At 42.7% G+C, this 18,569-nt stretch overlaps 1 protein-coding gene across 5 annotated transcripts in view; it reads left to right on the top strand.

Annotated features, from left to right (window-relative positions):
- The window catches only part of XRCC5 (X-ray repair cross complementing 5), a 91,928-nt gene that overhangs the window by 34,508 nt on the left and 38,851 nt on the right, over positions 1-18,569 (top strand). For 3 of the 5 annotated variants that reach the window (XM_044751257.2, XM_044751256.2, XM_070489767.1), the window contains exons 14-16: positions 1,286-1,482; positions 9,492-9,576; positions 11,030-11,099. In XM_044751257.2, the coding sequence (XP_044607192.2) occupies positions 1,286-1,482; positions 9,492-9,576; positions 11,030-11,099 (352 nt within the window). Of the gene's footprint in view, positions 1-1,285; positions 1,483-4,259; positions 4,435-9,491; positions 9,577-11,029; positions 11,100-18,569 lie in introns of those variants that run through there. The other 2 variants (XM_070489768.1, XR_011495578.1) reach the window with 2 other exon arrangements.

Genomic DNA, 18,569 nt, shown 5'->3' with positions numbered 1-18,569 from the left:
TGCCCTGGCTTGAGCTGGGCCCCACTCTCGGTGCTGCCTCCTGACTCTTCTGTCAGCAACTCGAGTCCTGAGAAAGAGCGCTTTATCCCTTCAGCCACTGTCTGTGAGGTGCTTATGTGCCAGGCACTATTTTCAGTACTTGGAATTCAGCAGTAAACGAAACAAACAAGATCTCTGCTTTCAAGGAACAAGGCCAGATAATGAATAAACTAGAAAATTGATAAGATAATTTTAGATAATGATAAATGCTGTAAGAAATATAAAACAAGGGTAATGATAGAGAATGACCAGGTGGTAGGATGGGGACGAGGGCTTCTTCATACAGTGTCAGGGAAAGTCTCTCTGAGGAGATTGTATCTGAGCAAAGAACAGAATGATAAAAAACGGCCCGCTTTTGAGATCTCGGGGAAGGCAGAAGAGGCAGAGGGAGCACTAAGCACAGGACGCGAGGCCACAGTGAGCTTGGCGGGAATAAATGGAAGAGCCCAGTCTGGCTGGGTTGTGCGTGAGGAGGAGGGCGGGTGGTGATCGATAGGGGAGGTATGCAGGGGCTGCGTTCTGTATGACTTCGGGATATAGTAAGGAGCTTAAGACGATGTTTGTTGCAGTAGAACAGTGAAAATAGATGCAGGGAGACCAGCTAGAAGGTGACTGTGGTGCCCCACACGAGAGGTGATGGTACCTGCACAAGAGTGACAGTAGTGGAGACGGACGAAGTGAGTAGACCGGTGGAGAACAGCCCAAACTCAGCACCCCGGCAAGGTTGGGACAGACCCGTGGTCTTATCTCTTCCGCAGATTTCTTCCCTGGACTCACCGAACATGGGCAGCTTCCCTTTAGCCCTTTAGTTTCATCCACACATGTCCTCTTCTAAGGTTAAGCAGGGGAGAAAGCACAGTGTGCTGAAGGGAGGGAAAAGGATTTTAACCAAAAGATTATAATCCCGCATTGTCAGGGGCTCTGGGAATTACGTGCCTTAGGAACCTCGAATATTCTCCAAGTAAAAGGAGCAGCCTCTTTCTATGAAATGAGGCTCCTTTCCAGGAGGGCTTCAGCTGGCAGTGCTGCTAGGCCTGGATCTGTTTTACAGTTGGTTTTAGGCATCACCAACGTCCTGCCAGTAGGCTAGGTGGTTCTGAGTCCACCCTCTTTGTTCTCTTTTCCATGTGCTAGGAATCCTATAGCCCTCCCAAGCTAAGGGTAGAGGATCCCCGATCAGAAAAGCATCACGAAGCCGTCTGTGATATCTACATCTGCATTTTAAATCCTTGTGTCTTTTCCACAGTGTCTGCTGCACAAAGCTTTACATCCCCAGGAACCTCTGCCCCCAATTCAGCAGCATATTCTGAATATGCTGGATCCCCCTACTGAGGTGACAACTAAATGTCAGGTTCCTCTCTCTAAAATAAAGACCCTTTTCCCTCTGACTGAAGCCATCAAGAAAAAGGATCAAGTGACTGCTCAGGACATCTTCTCAGACAAGTAAGTACTTGATGTGGCTGCATTCGGTGTTGGAGCACGTACGATCAGTGGTGTCCTAGAGGGCCCCGGACTACAGGGCTGCCTATGGGTTTGTGGAAGCACAAAGGTGGGAGGAAGAAACCTTTCAGTGTTTGACCCTTGTGTTGACAGTGTTGGTTTCTCCTATCTGTTCATTGTAGATGTATTCTATCCCTGCCCTTCACCTGGGATTTAGAGCTGCCTTGTGGGTTGTTGACTTGTTGATCAGCATCACATTCTTGGTGATTTAGGCAGGCTAAACAGTTTTTGAAAATCTAAGACTAAATTTTACCATTTTTAAAGTAGGGTGCCCGGATGAGAGGAGAGGAGTGAAGGTCATAAGGTTTTTTGGTTGGGACGTTAGGTGTCAGGAGAATATCATTGAAATTTTTGGAGAAAAAGTGGGAAGGAGAATGAAAAATGTGGACCTTCTTTAGCTATTACTAGATAGCTATTTACTATTTACTGTTATTACTGTGTCAGTGGTGTACTTGGTTATACCATTAATGAGGTCTTTGTCATTTAAGGATTGCAAAATGCTTATCGTATAATCCTGAAATCAAGTCACGTTTTCAGGCAGCTATTAAATATTTTCCCTCAGATTCTGTTCAGAATCTGTATTAATTTCCATTCAAAGCAAAACAAAATGTAAGAAGTTATTATTGATGATCTGGAGTCATTTGGGTGTGTAATGTTGATTTTACCAGGTTTAGGTTTGATTATTGGTGACTTTCTCCACCAAATCAAAATGATCTAATCATTTCTTTATGTTGCATTCTAAGATCAGTTTTAGACGACTTTTTTTTTCTTTTTTCTTTGATTTCCTTCCCACGGCTGTATCTTTATTGACAAAGTAAAGCTTATTATTTGTAAAAACCCCATTGGAGGAGTATTAATTTCCAAAAACCTTCACAATGTTCTGTAAATTGTTAATTTAGTGAATTATCTTCCAAGTTAAATAGATAGCTTTGTATTTTCTGTGTTTTTTAGAGGTTAATACCCCAAGCTTTGTCAGAATTGAAAAAGAAAACGAATCATGGGATTGACGGGTTCTGTCGTGCGCATGCCTAGCACATCCTGGAGAGTCTTGCATTTCTTTGTAGTCTGTCATACCTTCCTCTGCATAGGAAGATTGTCACTAAAAGTCCTCTTTCTCTCTGCCATCCTCATTTACCTATATCCCTCTGGATTCGTGTGTTAGAACAGTTCAATAAAATTCTGAGTCTTCTCCTCCCATGGCAGCCGTGCTGCAGACTCGCTGCAGTCGTATGGCTATTCTGTCTGCGGATTAGAGCTCTGGTTCCTGATCTTGATTACCTTCTGGTGTTGAGGGAAAGAAATGGGCCCTTTTCCCCTCCTTCCCTTGATTAAAATGTAAATTAGCTGGTTAAAAACCCACCACATAGCCCCAGAAGGCTGTTGTTGTGTGGTTTGCTCCCTGCTGGGATTGCACCTTAAGCTCTCTTCCTACCCCTCTCTTTCCAGAAGCTGCAACGTGCTGGGCTTGTTCTTGGCTCCCATAATGGTTTGCTTGCGACACAGCCAAGTTATCTGCCTGGGGCCTGAGAATTATCTCACTCACACACACCTACTCACGCTCCTATTCTCTACCTTTTCTTCTTAGAAATCTCAGTGTTTAAGAACTGCAGAAATGACGCATTTAACGAATATTTATTGAGTGCCTCCTGTATTCAAGAATGACTCAGTCCCTTCTGCAAGGTTCTCAAAGCCCTCAGTGTTTATGATAAGACTCCCACCAGCTTTAGAAGTGGTCTCCCAAAGGGAAAAGAAACTAGCTAACCACTAACTGTATTTTTGTGTATATCTAGCACCCTGCACCCAGGGTGTGTATTTCCAGTGTAGGGGTGAGGGGCTAGACCGGGGAGTGGGCACGTGTCTGTTCACGGAGTGGCAGAGGCCAAGACAAGAGCCCTGAGCTGGGCATCACTAGTTTTCATTACAGCTTTGTCACCCTTGATCTGATTTTGGTTAAATAATTATACCTTTATGAGAGTTTTTCCTTCTAAAAACAGTCTCAACTCAAGAAGTATTACAACAATGAAATCACAGATATTAAAGCACTTTGAACTCTGGACGGAAGGCAGTAGTCAAAACCTGGAGCAATAACAGTATTATCAATAAAAAACACTGGGGGCCGGCCCAGTGGCACAGTGGTTAGGTGTGCACGTTCCGCTTTGGTGGCCCAGGGTTCACCGGTTCGGATCCCGGGTGCGGACATGGCACTGCTTGGCAAGCCACCCTGTGGTAGGCATCCCACATATAAAGTAGAGGAGGATGGGCACGGATGTTAGCTCAGGGCCAGTCTTCCTCAGCAAAAAGAGGAGGATTGGCAGCAGATATTAGCTCAGGGCTAATCTTCCTCAAAAAAAAAAAAAATAATGAAATAAAAAAAAAATAAATAAATAAGTAAAAACACTGAACATTTGAGAAGAGCTACTATTCATGCTGAACCTGTTGAATCCCTAGTGTTAGAAGTGATTTTTTCATTTCATTTCAAGAGCACCATCTGACGTCTTAGTCCAAAAATGTACTAAATATTACCTTTATCATAGAAAAACATTGCTTCCTTTAATGTTGCTGAACACGCTTGAAATGAAAATGTCATCTCTTGGACAAGGAACTTGCATGAGAATTAGGACATTCAGGTCTAATCCTGCTTGTGCAACTAACTTGTCTGTGATCTTGATTTCTTTTTGTCTCTATGATACAGATAGTCTAAAGTTTTCTACTTTTTTCAGGTTCCCTAAGACTCCTCCTCACTTACTGTCAGTGGCCGGCCTCACCTGGTTACTTGTTAAGACCTCAGACTCCAGAGTCACTGTGAGTTGGTTCCTTGCTCTGCAGTGTGACCTTAGGCACAGGTGTGACCTTCCCAAGCCTCAGTTTCCTCCTGGGTAAATGACAAGAATAGGATTTCTGTCTCAGAGTTGTCCTCAGGGTTAATAGAGTAACATGCTGTCCACTGTGGCGTGGTGCCTAACACATGGTAAGAATACAGTGTGAGGAAATGATTTACAAGATCCTAGTCACGTCCCTGGCACTTTTTTGACTATGGCAGTGATGATCATGGTGGTGATGATTTCATGGAGAAAATAGAGGCCAGTAGGTGGGAACTCCTCAGTTTTCTGGCCCATCTTGTCTGAAAACATCTGTGTTACATCTGTCTTCATTTCCTTCTTTCCTGTCTCAGTGGAAGAGGGTACCTCATCCTATCCAAAACTAGTCCTTTCTCCTGTGTCCTAGGGTACCGTCTTCTGGTTCATCTGGTACCTTAGTCCACTAATAATTTCTTCCCTCTTTCTATATTTTCAGCTTCTCCCTCTGTACCATCTCCTTTCCCTCCACACATTAACATTTTATTTCTTTTCTCTAAAACAAAATAAAATAACCCCCTCAGCTTCCTCCCTCTCGTTCTACCTTTTATCACCTTCTTTCCTCCCATAAGCCAGGCTTATTGTCAGAGTAGTCTACACTGCTTCTTTCCCCAGCACTCGTCTCAGGCCTCTGCCCCCACTGCTTCTCTGAAACTGGTCTTCCAAAAGACACTAACCACTGAATGTACTTCAGTTTGACAGTCCTTTTCTTTCTTGACCTCTTTCTAGAGCTTGACATTGTCCATTATACTTTCTGTCTTGGAACTCATATATCTTCCTTAACTTCGTCTTCTCCAGATTTTTCCTTCTAAACCTTTGACAGCTCCCTCTCAGATTCCTCTAGGGGCTGCTTTTCTTTCCCCACCAACCTTCAATGTTGCTGTTCTCCTCAGAAAGAGCTGTCATTTATTGGACACAGGTGTGTGCTGAGGGCTTTGCATGCGTTATCTGTGTGGATCCTCCTGGCAGTCCTGTGAAGTGGTTCTTTCATTAACCCCATCTGAACGCTAAGGATACTCAGGCTTAGAGAAGATTCGAAACTTGCCCAGGATCACAGCTGGTTAAGTATTGGAGTAAGGATTTAAGGCAGGAGCACTGAGTTCAGAGATTACGCTCTACCATTATGCCATACTGCCTTGGCGATGATGTCCTAAGACCTTGTGTTGTTTCACATGTACGTCTTTAAAAACTACTAAATTCTCCATCCATCCTAATGCGTTTCCATCCTCTCCACTGAGTATCTTAACTGTCTGAAGATATCTCAAGTTCAGTGTGTCCAGAAATGACTTCTTCTTTCTTCTTCTGTGCTCCTTTCAGACCCTCCTTCATGCTGTTATTCTCTATTTCAGTGAATGACACCTAATTTCCAAAGAGTCATCCTTTTCCTTTACTTTCCATATCTAATTGGTTTACCAAGTTGTATTAGATTTACTCCAATCCACTACTTTCGTTTCAGGTTAGTATAGTGGCTCATAGCATTGATTTTGGAGTCAGGGGGTTTGGATCAAAACCCAGCATTTCCCTCGGTAGTAGTTAAAATTGGCCAGTTGCTCTGTGGCAAGCGGTGATAACAAATACCTGCCTTTCAGGGGCTGGACAGGAGAGTGGTTGAGAGCCCAGGATTAGTTGTGGACCCCTTATTAACTACATGCTTTAGCCTTGGTTTGCTCATTTATGAAAGGACAATAGTAATAGCTGACTCATAGGGTTGTTGTGAAGTTTAAGTGAGACATTTTAAATATACTTAGCATAGTAACTAGGATATGGTAAGCATTAAAAAAAAAAGTTAGCTCTTATTAGCATCGCCCACTACCATTGCTTTTATGTTGTTGTAAGTGCCGTGAAGTGGATTCCAACTCCTAGTGACCCTGTGGACAGCAGAGCAGAACCCTGTCCAGTCTTTTTGCACCATCCTCTCCACTTCTGGCTCTCTATCAGGCAGTGCTCCGTGGCTATTCACAAGGTTTTCGTGGCTAGTTTTTTTGGAAGTGGATGGCCAGTTCCTTCTTTTCAGTCTGTCTTAGTCTGGAAGCTCCGCTGAAACCTGTCCACCATGGGTGACCCTGCTGATATTTGAAATACTGGTGGAATAGATTTCAGCATCACAGCAACATGCAGCCACCATAGTGTGACAACCAACAGACTGGTGGTGTGGTTCCCTGACTGGAAAAGGAACCTGGGCTGACGTGGTGAGAGCGCGGAATCTTAACCACTAGACCGCCAGGGCTGGCTGGCTTTTACGTGGGCCTCCTTTCCTGAAATAACCCCTTATCTGATTTCCCTCATTCCAGTCTTAATCCCTTTCCAGTCCACCCTGCATTCTGCTACCTGAGTGATTTTAAAAAACAAATCTGATCACATTACTCCCTTGCTTAAAATTCTTTAAAGCAGTCATTCTTAATTTGTTAGATGTTTGTGTGTGTGTGTGTTGGACCCTTTGGTAATCTTATAAAAAATTACGAACCCTCTCCCCAGGAAAATGCCCTAACATACTAAGTTTCGCATATAATTAGGTGGTTCACAAATTCTTCATGCCATCCTCGGACTCCTGATTAAAAACTTTCGCTTTAATAGCTTTCTCTTACCTTCAGCTCAAGATCAAATTCTGTTACACAAATGAGAAAATCCAGATAAGCAGAAAGAAGAGAAGTATCTATCCATAATCCAGCTACCTAGAGAACCACTTTCCTTCCTCAGTTTCTCTGTCTACAATTTGATTCTTTCTGTCCTCGTCTCTCATTACTTCCTGGTTCATACCTCATGCCCTGCCTAGTATAGCTGCTTGCTCTCCTCTCAAAGGGATATGTTGCTTACTACAATATTTTGTTAATTGCTTGTTTGTGTAATTTTTTTTATTTGCGTGAACTTCTTGAAGTTGTTGATTGTGTATTAATTTTTGTATACTCAGAGTCTAGAGCCTGGCTTAGTGGCCTAATATTTATTTACGTAGTAAGTATTAGGTAAATGTTTGGCTAAATAAGTGAATTACAAAATTTGTACATATTAAAGAAATAAAATGATAAAAAGAGAAAGAACAACAAATTACCTATGGTTCTGACATCCAAATGCAGCAGCTGTTAACATTTGTATGTCTGCTGTGATCTAGCATGGATAATTTCTACGTTCCAGGGTTTAGCTCTTTCATACATAATTTGGGGATGAGAATCATTGCCTTTTCCCATTTCAGACAGACCTTATGAGTTTAATATACGTAAAATTCCTAGTAATGCCATTAAATGATTCAGTCGTGAGAATATTCACTGTATTAAATTTTCACTACTTTCTGCTTATTCCTGGGCCTGCCTTTACCTGCCCAGTTCTGCAGAATTGGTATACATGCCTCCTTATCCTTCCTTCCCTGGAATCTTATTTTGGAGGGTTTAAGAAATTCTTCATGTGATTCAACCTCATAGTCTCACAGAACTCAGCATCATGCTTTGTATGTTAAATCTTCTTAATACCACTATATGAGTTAATGTGTATTTGTGGAAGAGAACAGGTGCACAGTTGAGATACTCATGGTACTTTTCATCATAGTGTTTTCCTAAGTGTTTTCAGTCTGGGGAGCAGACTACAGTTCAGAGAGGAGAGTAACTTACAAGACTAAACTCTAGCTATACAAAACTGAATCTGCAGTCAGTACCTTCGAGAAGGTGTAAGATTCCAGGGCTGGTCAGTGGCAAAACTGAGACTAGAATCCAGATCTTTGTCTCCCCGTCTTCAGCAGTACCGTGTTGTCTGTCTTTTGGGAAGAGCTGGCAAAGGTTAACTGAAGTGGCTGCGACTTTTTTTTTTTTTTAACAGACTCATAGTCTGATGGAATTTCGTGCTTCCTTGGGTTTGTGCATTTTCCCTCCATTTTTGCCATCAAGGCCATGTGTGTTTATTTCTTAGTCTCCTTGAAAGAACGATCTCTGGATGACTCACCCCTTTTGATGTTTCCTGGTCCCCATCCTTCTGTCTTCTACTTTTCACTTCTTTGTTTCTCAAAGGGAAAAAGGCAAGTGGTGAATGGGCAAGATGTCAAGTAATAAAACTTTTAATTCATATTTGAAAGGCCCTAATGATTACTTCAGTCCTTTCATATAACTGTAAGAGGAGATTCATTATTGAAATATTATTGAATAAGCCAGTTTATGCCGTATTTTTCTTTGCTTTATTTTTAGAATAACTTCTTCTGCAAGCCTCACTTCTGAAAATTGGGCTTTTGAACAAAAACACATCACATTTAGAAATACTAAATCTTAGTTACTAATTTCCTTTCTCATTCATCCATTTCTTGACAGCTGCTTTTGCCCCAGATTGATTATTTGAGGGAAAAAAATCTTCCTATCTCTGTGTTCAGCAGTTTAAGGGGATCACGGGCAGAGTCTTTGCATTTGATTTTCTTCTCCTTTGCAATTAACTTGACCTCCTCTTGACTCTAAGGCAGGCTGTTCAAGCCAGCGTGTTACTTGAGGCAAGATATCTGATACATGTCCTTGGAGTCAGCTTTGCCTTACCACACAGACGTTATTGGACTCTGTGAGCATATTGTCCAAGACAGAATTAGGTTTATAAAAGAACAAATTAAAAGTTTTCTTTTGAAAGGTTTTTTATAGTTTAAGACTTCTCGAAGAGCAAGCTCTTGCATATTTAATTAAGGATTGTCTAGTTTTGACAGCTATAAGTAGAAGCTTATAAAGCTCTCACATACACGATGGAGAACATGGGTTATTAGACGGAAAGGTCTTCTGTGTACGTGGGAAGCTAATAGCCATGAATTCTGAGACAGAAACTCGCAAGTACTATCTGAAGAGTAAATGGGTCTCTTACTGGAATGCTGACCTGTGCTGCACTTTCCCCTTGAGAGGGCTTTGTGATGCGACTGCTCCTTGTCATTCCCGTGCTGCTGTGAAACGTGCCAAGGCTGCTCCAGTCAGGCCGACAGGAGCTCTGAGGCTGGGAGAGGAGCCAGGCTCTTTGTAAAGAAGGACCAAGTGTGACTATTTATTTTTGCTGCTTGAAAGATAAATTTATGTTTTTCACATCAGCAGTTCTGGTTCTTGCATTGTTTGTTGTGTTTTAAGGTGGAAAACCCATTTATTTCTCTTCCAGCCATGAAGAGGGACCCACCTCTAAAAAATTCAAGACTGAGGAAGCGGAAGTCTCCCTCAGCCTGGCTGAAGGCAGAATCACCAGTGTAAGCTCCACTTTTCCAGTGTGCTCGCTCCCTTTCAGGAAGGTTGGGGCTTGGCGGAGATTGGATCAATTTATATTAGTCCTTTAACATATCACTTTCTCTGGTCCGTTTAATACATAAACCGTACAGGTCCTCTCCACACTCCTCTTTTCTTCCTTTAGGTAATTATTATCAGTGAATTACCTGTAGAATTACCTGTGTGATCTGTAGTACGCAGAGCACTATATAATATATAGAGCATGGAATATCTCAGTGGTAGCACTTTTTGTAGAGAACTTTTGTTGTCTTCGTTTTGCAGCTTTTTGTTTCGTCAAAATGATAGGATAAGTGGGGGTTAATGATAGGAGTCTTAATCTCCAAATATATGAAATTTAAGAGTATAACTCTCCTATTTCTTTTCTAATATACAACTGCATGTCCCCAAACCAAGAATCCTTTGAGACCTGAGATATTCTTTATTTAATGAGAAGGTTTTTGAAACTTGAACATATTGCCATATTTTAAGTGGAATTATTTGGAATCAGTGGATCTTAAAAGTTGCCCCTTGCTAGTGAAACACACTAGGAAGGATAACGCCAGGGTGAGCCTTTTCCCCACCTCAGAAAGAAATGCTCTCAGAATAACTGAACATCTGAAAAATGATTTGGATTTTATTTCAGTGTTTTACAGTAAAGGAAAAAATCATGACCTTATTTGTTCTGAGAGCTTTTCTGACTGCTATACCAAAGCAAACTGGGAACTCGAGTACATTTTGTACCAAAGTTTACCAGGCATAATGGAGCCCATTGTCTTCTCTCCTGTGAGCTGAATAATACCTAGGCCCTATTAAGGTTGGGACCGAAAGATTAAAGGCGTAAGTATGACCAGAAAGTGCCATATAGTGTGTTAGAGATTTTCATCTTTGAGACTTTCCCACCTCATACTGTCATGAATCTTTATACAGGATCTGCTTTTACTTTTGGGGGACATATTCACTTTGGGCATGTTTGTACATTCTGCCAAAACTTCAGTGTCAAAGGGTCAGCAGCAGTCCCCTAAAAGAGCAGTTAGTGAATCAAGCATCAGGCTTCTGCTTCTCAAGTCATCTTAGTGGGCAGGTACATTCTGGACTGACTCCACACCGCAGAATCCTCCCCTCCTCCTTGGGTGGGTGTCACAATACTGCCACAGAGCCGTCAGGCTGCATTGGCCGGTGGCTCGGGTTGTAGTACTTCTGACCTCCCTGGAAAGAAGTGAGCTTGCATAAAGAGAGGTAAGTGAAAGGATAGGCAGCCGTTTGCCTACAGGAATCTGCTAGCTTTTAACAGAACCCTGGAAATGAAAATGAGTAGGAAGGGCCTTCTCTTTGTCTTTGGTTTTCTTTTATAAGATCACACTTACTACATTAAGCCATCTTGTATTGCTGCCAAAAGAGAAGCAATGTGCAGGTTTATTGTCTGTGGGTATATTCTAGGTTGGAAGCGTGAATCCTGCAGAAAACTTCCGTGTTCTAGTGAGGCAGAAGAATGCCAGCTTTGAGGAAGGTGAGTGGAATGCCGTTGGCTCTGCATTTAAGGGAAGGTGTGTAATAAGGGTAACAAATTTAAAGTCTAGATTAAGAAGTGTAGCATTTTGTTGTACTGCTTTAGATAGCAGTTTTCTTTCCTAGTGGAAAGATCTTTGTGATTGTCCCTTATTAGTGAGCACACTGAGGCGACAATAGGAGCACTCAGGGTAAACCCAGCACAGGTCTGCCCAAAGATAGAGCTCATTTATGGGTCTCTCCCCCTTTTTTTTCCCAGTGAGGAAGATTGGCCCTGAGCTAATAACTGTTGCCATACACAAACCTGCCAGATTACAACTGCCAAGTGCCACTCTTTAGAGGGTAAATGAATAGGAACCTGAAGGCAAGCAAGTGAACGAACCTTGGTCCCAGACCCTCTGTCCATTCCTGGAAGCTGTTTTAATACTAGCCCAAGCCTAAATGGAATTCTACGTTATAAATGATAAGAAAAATGCGAGGATGAAGTCAATTTCAGAAGGATCAAATCTAGGGGCAGCAACAAGGTCTCGCTGGGACTACTATAAAGAGGCTCAGACCCTTATAACAAGGACTAGAACATTATGCATCTCTGAAAATAGGAAAATACGACACAACAGTGTTTTATTCTAAGCTCACTCACAAGACCCCAAAGAACTTCAATGCAGTAGAACTGAAACCCCCAAGGTTCTGGTCCGCAGCTTCCTTAAAAGGGAGACCTACAGGGGTCAGCCTGGTGGCACAGTGGTTAAGGTTGCATGCTCTGCTTCGGCACACCGGGGTTCGCGGATTCAGATCCTGGGCGCAGAGCAACACACTGCTCCCCAAGCCATGCTGTGGCTGCATCCCACATACAAAATAAAAGAAGACTGCCATAGACGTTAGCTCAGCAACAACCTTCCTCAAACAAAAAGAGGAAGCTTTTAACAGAACAAGAATACAACTGTGTTGTATTCGTTACTGCTGCCGAGGGGCAGGGCTGTCTGTGAGCTGCCCTCTGTGTGAATGTTTATGTTCTGAGTGCACAGCTCTTTCTTCCAGCTTCTTGGCATTTTAGCAGGACAAGTGGCTCCTAAATGCCTAGAAACACTACAACTTATTAGTTTTGTGATCTGTCGTGTTTAGCATAGGTCTAGGTACCTTACTCCTTAGATTCTGAGAATCCTAGCCAGCTGCCTGGACCTGCTGTGCTGTGGCCCTAAGGCAGCCTTAACCAGCTGAGCCTTGAGAGGAGCATGCCATCTCCCAGGCCATTCCTGCTGGCAGGACCACCAGAGGCCAAGCCCAGGGGCATTTCCTGAAGTGGACCAGCTCCACCAGCGGGATAATCTGCATTCTTTTAGGTGGGGTATGTATATTTTGTGTTTTAACATCAGGGAAGAGCTTTTTGCCCAAGAATTTCCATGTAGGAGAAAAGCTTTTGAATTTTAACACAGAACAAAACTACATCTGAATAGAAGAAGGAAATCTAAGATTAGGATGACCACTTTCCAGAAGGATTGGTGGGAACAGTACTTCAGAATTTCTCTCCTTCACATATTGGGGTAGTCACAAGAGGCTTTCTCTGCATTGTACCTGTGCTGTTGTCTGTTTGGCTGCATATTGTGGCTGTGTGTTTGGAAGGTGGCAGAAACACTACTGTGACAAGTCAGTAAACTCTATGGTCTATCATGATTATTGTGGTTTTGAAGAAAGACTGAGGCCTTCTCAGTTTTCAATTATATGTTGTCGATTACCTTGGCCAGAGTCAAAGGTCCTCCCTTGGGAAGCGGTTGGCCTCCCAGGTTGGGGTCGGCGTGATCTCTTCAGGGCCTACATCTGCATCGTCACCATCATAAAGGCCTCCACTAGTCAGTCAGTGTCTGCTGTGTTCAAGTCCTACTAGCACCTTATTATGTTCTTTGTCTCAATTACCCACGTGGCAGTCCTGCAGAGTCACGTGAGCAAGTGGAGAAAATGTTAGAGCTTTCACAGCTGGTGCCAGGACTTCCTGAAAAAGAGAAATGTTTTTATTGAAAAAATACTTAGATAGGTGCTTGGGGTAGAGACTGAGTCTCGTGTCCAGGCTTCGTTTTTGGTCAGTATCGGCGTTCCGAGGAGGGAGAAGCTGCTAGCGTCATAGAAGTAGGAAAACTGGAGCTAGGTCAGGAGGAGGGGCTGAGGAGAAGAAGTACGCGGGAGAGGAAGTGAACAAATTTCTGTTAGGGCTCAGCGTTCTACAATATGTTCCGGCTCATGACTGTAATGCTCGGTGTCAGTAAACCTGTGGAATGCTTGGTCTCAGTGCTCTATTTGGGGAACCTGGTGAAGAGGCAGAGTTTTGAGGCTGGAATTACTTCAAGCGGAGCCAAGAAAGGACCTGAACGCACAAATTCCTGGGAATTTGCTCACATCTTTGGAAAACATAATGTTTTCCCTAGACCCTGGAATTGGGGATTTGAAGCAGTCTTGTGGAAATAACAAGGGCAAGTGACCCCTCGATGGCATATAGGTTACAATAGGTAATGTTATCCCCTCTTTACAGAGGGAAAAACTATAAAACTGGAAGAGATGAACTTCTCCCAAAATCACACAGGGATTCAAATCTATGTCTCTTTCAAATACTGGACTTTACTACTTAGCCGTACTCTTTCTCTTGGTTCCTAATGTCCTCCTTTCCTACACATTTGTTTTTTGTTTAAACGTTGTAAGGTCATGTATCTCAAACCTTTGTGCCTATAAGATGGGATTTTTGATGAGTAGGCCATCCTTTTGTGTTGAAATGTGACTGAGTCCTGGCACTTTGCTAGTGTTGTGATGGTGGATGTCCCTCTGTACCTCCGTCTAGGACTTGGTCAGTCACAGCTCTCCAGTGACCTCACAAAAGCAGACTTTCTGCAGAGCTGGGGGACCATGAGACTGCCCACTTGTTAGCAGCTAGTTCTGTTTCATGGTCCTAACTTGGCTTCCCTTTTATCCTTCCCTTTCTTGCTTCAAGCTCCAGAAATTTGTTTCTTCGTTACTTTTCCTACCTTTGTTCTTCTCCTTGGGCATCTCTTTACTAAGACCCTTTGTGAGCCAAGACTCACTTCCCTTGCAATCCCAAAGTACGCCTCTGAACTTTGAGCTGCCTCCCTGGTCTTGACCTTTATCCCTTCTAGAGAGCTCCGCCTTGGGCAGGGGAGGGTGAAGCCCCTCTCTTTTCTCCAGTATATCCATTTTTTAAATTCAGTCGCCAAAGGCATGATCAGTGATAGATAGTTGTAAGATCGTTTTAGCCTGAATTAGAACTCAGCCCTTTCACCTATTGCTATAAACTAAAATGTGGGTGTTCCTTCCTTCCTGTCTGGCCTAATAGTCTCGTAGTCATACTGGGAGCATTGTGAGCCAGTTCCCTGGACAGGAGCAGTCTGTAGGCAGCCACACGTTTTCTTCCCCTGTGGTTTCGGGGTGAGGGATGATCCCCGTCCTAAGCTTGCTGGCAGAGAGGAGTAACTAATCCTGAACCCCAGGAGGCTGTCTTTCTGGCTGCTGGTGCTGCTGTAGGCTGTCTTGGATTCTCTCTCCGGTGTCCTTTTTCTGGCCCCTTTTCTCCTCCCTCCCTACCCACCTCACCATTCTGTCACTGCAGTTTTACAATAGGAAAACTTGACCACAGCTGTATGTGTGACAGTCATCTCACAGTTGTGACAGTAGGGTTGTTTCCCTCACATGGTATTCATAAGCGCGTCACTGCCATCATCTGTGTGATGTCTCTCGTTTGTAGTTGTGGGTTTTTAGAGCCTGAGGCCACCGAATTCTTGGGCTCCTCAAGTCGAGGCTACTCATCTGTGTGAAGACTCCTCCACCAGCCGTTCCGCAGAGCTTCTAAGGAGGAGCACCATGGATTTTGAACTCCTTGACCTTTCCCTACTTTTACTTAGGAAGAATGCTAAAATGGTCAAAAGATAGACAGCAAAAGCCATGTTACCGCAATCCTCCAAATAATTCTTGTGTGATTGAGATAGGTCTCAATTTATAGGTTCCCACCGAATATCAGATTATCAGGTAAAATAGCTTGAATGTACCTGGTATGGCAAAAACAGGTTCTCTGAGGACCTTTAGAGCCAGAAAAGACAGGTATATGGAGACACAAAAGAATGGAATGTAACTTTTTGTAACATGAGATGATTCTCTTCCATGGATGCTGTTTTTGCCACTTAGATTACAGGTTCTGTATTAGGCCTGAGTAATGACAGGGTGGCGGAGCTCCATTCCACCAAACTGAATTCTCAGGAGCATGATTGTTCAAAAAAACAAACCTGTCAAGAGAAGACATCCTCGGGAGAAATGGTCTGGACTCCTAGTTGGGGTCTGATATTTAAATTAGATTTATGTACAAGTGAGCAGTAATGTGCACATAGCCATTTCATTCAGTGATGATCACTTTATTCTGTGGCTCCTGAGGTGTTTCATTCTTCTCGTACCTGTTTCCTCTCTGGATCACGTCTCATCCACAAGTCTTTTGCCTTTGTTCTCCAACCTACCTTGTTCTCACTCATAAAACATCCTTTCCATTTTAAAGGATATTTCCTAAAATTCACTTCTGCAAGACCTTCCAACACTACATAGAATGTGGTACAGTTGCTAATAAAATTGTGTCGTTCATCAAAGTCAGATAAACAATTTTTGCAGTTCTATCCCAAAGCACTAGCCCATTTGCACAGCAGTTTGCTTATATACATTATATGATTTTCTGCCCTGAATCAAGCCCTAAACCGTGGATTCTCAAGAGTTGAGATCTAGGAGAAATTTCCTGTGTGTCTGTAACTGAACCAGGTTCGTTTTTGCCGACTTCCCGGAAAGCCAAACACCAAGATGATGAGATTGCAGCAGAGAGAGGGTGTCATCACAAGGCAGCTACGTGAGGAAACGAGAGCATGAGTCTCAAATCTGCTTCCCCGAAAATAGAGACTCAGGCATACTTATGGGGTGGGGGACAAGGTGGTCTGAGATATGGAGAGAGGTGATGGGAGGTGAGGAATTTGGTGATCTGCGCAAGCGTAGTCAGACTCCATGCCTCTTCCTAGGACCAATGTTCACAAAATGGTGTCGTTAGCATGATCTGAGGGGTGGAGTTTTTAGCCTCTTGATGTCAAAAGGTCGCCTATTGGACATCTGCACAGGCCCAGTTGATGAGCTGGTGGCCTCAACCAGCCTGAAGTGGACAAAAGGATTCTAATTCCTGAAGAACAGCTGACATGCCTATTACCATGGTGACCCAGGCTCCAGGAAGATGTTCTCCCTAGGAACCTAGTGGGAGTCAGATAGCATATTACCTAAACAGCACAGTTAATAATAGGTGGGTTAAACAGCTAAAAGCTATAATCAGTAATTGCAAAAAGGAAAAAAAACTTTAGTTCCTAGCTACTTAATCATCAATGGCTAACTCTTTGCTGGTTTCATATGTGTGTTTTCTTTTTTTAATGGGCCCTGACTTAATCTTGGGTATGAATTATGTAACCTTTCATCGCTCTTTCCAGATAAAGATAGGAAGATAAAAATATGGCCTTTATTTGTTGTTTTGCACAGAGCTGGTAAATTTAAGAAAAACAAGTTCTGTTACATACCTTGAGCATCTTGAAAGAAGAATACTAAATACAAACAGTAAACATCTTTAGCCCTATAAAAGTTTTGGTGTTTTTTTTTAACTGTTTGACATACTTAGTCCTTTCCCAAAATAGCAGCGATGTTTCTCATCATGAGAGAGAAAATACATCATTACAGATTCTAGAGGATGAGCCTAGACTTTTTATTTTTTACTAATTATCTCACTTGTTCTTCACTGGATTCCTTTGACTTGTTTAGTTTTAAATTGTTAAACCCCAGAACTTGATGATCCAGGCTTATTTTATGCCTCATTTATCAATGACAATCTCATTTGAAAACAAAAATCAGTTTATTTGGAATTCGAAAGGATACCTGCGAAAAGGAGTGTTGTTATTGGACATGGTGATTGTGTCTCAGGGTCCCTTAGGGTCTGGGTCATCTTGCACGTGGTGGAGCTGTAAGGTGACTTTGCACTGATTACTGCGTGTGTGTAAGACACTGGATCAGACTCCAGAGAGCCAGTTCTTGGTCTCTTTCGGCTTAAATGTCTTCGTTGGTTGCATACGTTTCATTAGATGGCACAGCAGTACCCTGAAGTTTACATGTTTATGTAACAAAACTCATCAGCCAAATCATTAAAATGAAATCATTAAAATGAAGACAAAAAAATAAAAAAGACATGACATAAAAACCAAAGACCATCATACACACATGACCACTTGAGAAGTGTTTTCAGTTTTCAGCAACTCTCCCTAAAAGGCTTCTCCATTCTTAGCTTCTAAAATCCTTTCAAGTTTCTGTCAATCTGTGGATCAGAATATCTCTAATTACAGGCTGTGGCTCTTGGAAAATGAAGCTTGGCTCTCCGTTAAGAAAGAGACACAACTGATAGCATAAAAATGAAAGCCTCTTTGTTGTCGTGTTCCCAGTGAGCACGAAGATTCCTTCCTGAGAGCATTAAAGGAGGTCTCTTTGTGATAGGCGACAGCGTTCCGATTTCTCCCAGTGTTTTCTTTTCTCCCGCCAGGTGGTAAAGTTGCTTGCCTTAAACCTCCTGGGTATTTTTTCCCTTTTTATGTTAAAAATGGAAGTTATATTTTTTTCTCTGGCCAAAAATGTGGAACTCATATGAACTCTTTCCTGCGTTGGAGCAACTGCAAGAGCACAGTCTATTCAAGCCTGCATTCAACATAGTGACCTTTGGCTTGCAGTGATGACCTCTGCCAGCAGTGGGACAAGACAGGTGCCCACAGTTGGCCCTGCTGGAAATACAGAATTAATACTGGGTGCTTCGGAGAAAGGAAACCTTACCCAGCCTGCTGCTGGAGCTCACCCTTGCAGTGAGTGCTAATGAGAGTGATTGTGAGGTGGCAAGCGGGTACTTGTGGCAGTTTGGTTTTCTACCTCCTACAAATTCTACAGTTCTTCCTTGCATGGTAGATCATTGTCATGCAGGGCATTGCACTTGGTTCTCCTTGAATTGGGCTGTCTTCAAGATTGCTCTTAAGCCCAGCTGGTTGAAAAAGGAAACTGATTTCAGATTGTGCTGATATGCAAACTGCTTTAATCAATGACTTCAAGTGACTGCTCTTGGCAAACGACAGAAGCTCTTAACCAATTAAGATGTTTAGGAAGAGATGTTAGGCTTTTGTTAAAATAGTCACTAATCAGCTGAAATATGTTAAGAGGAGCCTGGAAACAGCTTGGAGTCCTACTTAAATGCAATAAAAGTGTTTTGGTCCTCCCCTTTCAAATTGCAAGCCCAAGGCAAAAAATATGCTGACACAGGAAGAAGTGGCAAGTATAATCTGGTACAGTTAGTCCTGCCTGTTATCCTTGTCAACATAAAACTTAAAAAATGGCATGCTTGTTTCTAAGGCCAGAAAAAGGAAGAGAGCTTGGTTCA

The sequence above is a fragment of the Equus asinus genome, chromosome 19 (genome assembly GCF_041296235.1).
Source record: "Equus asinus isolate D_3611 breed Donkey chromosome 19, EquAss-T2T_v2, whole genome shotgun sequence".
Taxonomy (NCBI): Eukaryota; Metazoa; Chordata; class Mammalia; order Perissodactyla; family Equidae; genus Equus; species Equus asinus.
Note: the sequence above shows the minus strand (reverse complement) of the source record. Positions and strands in the feature narration are given on the sequence as shown.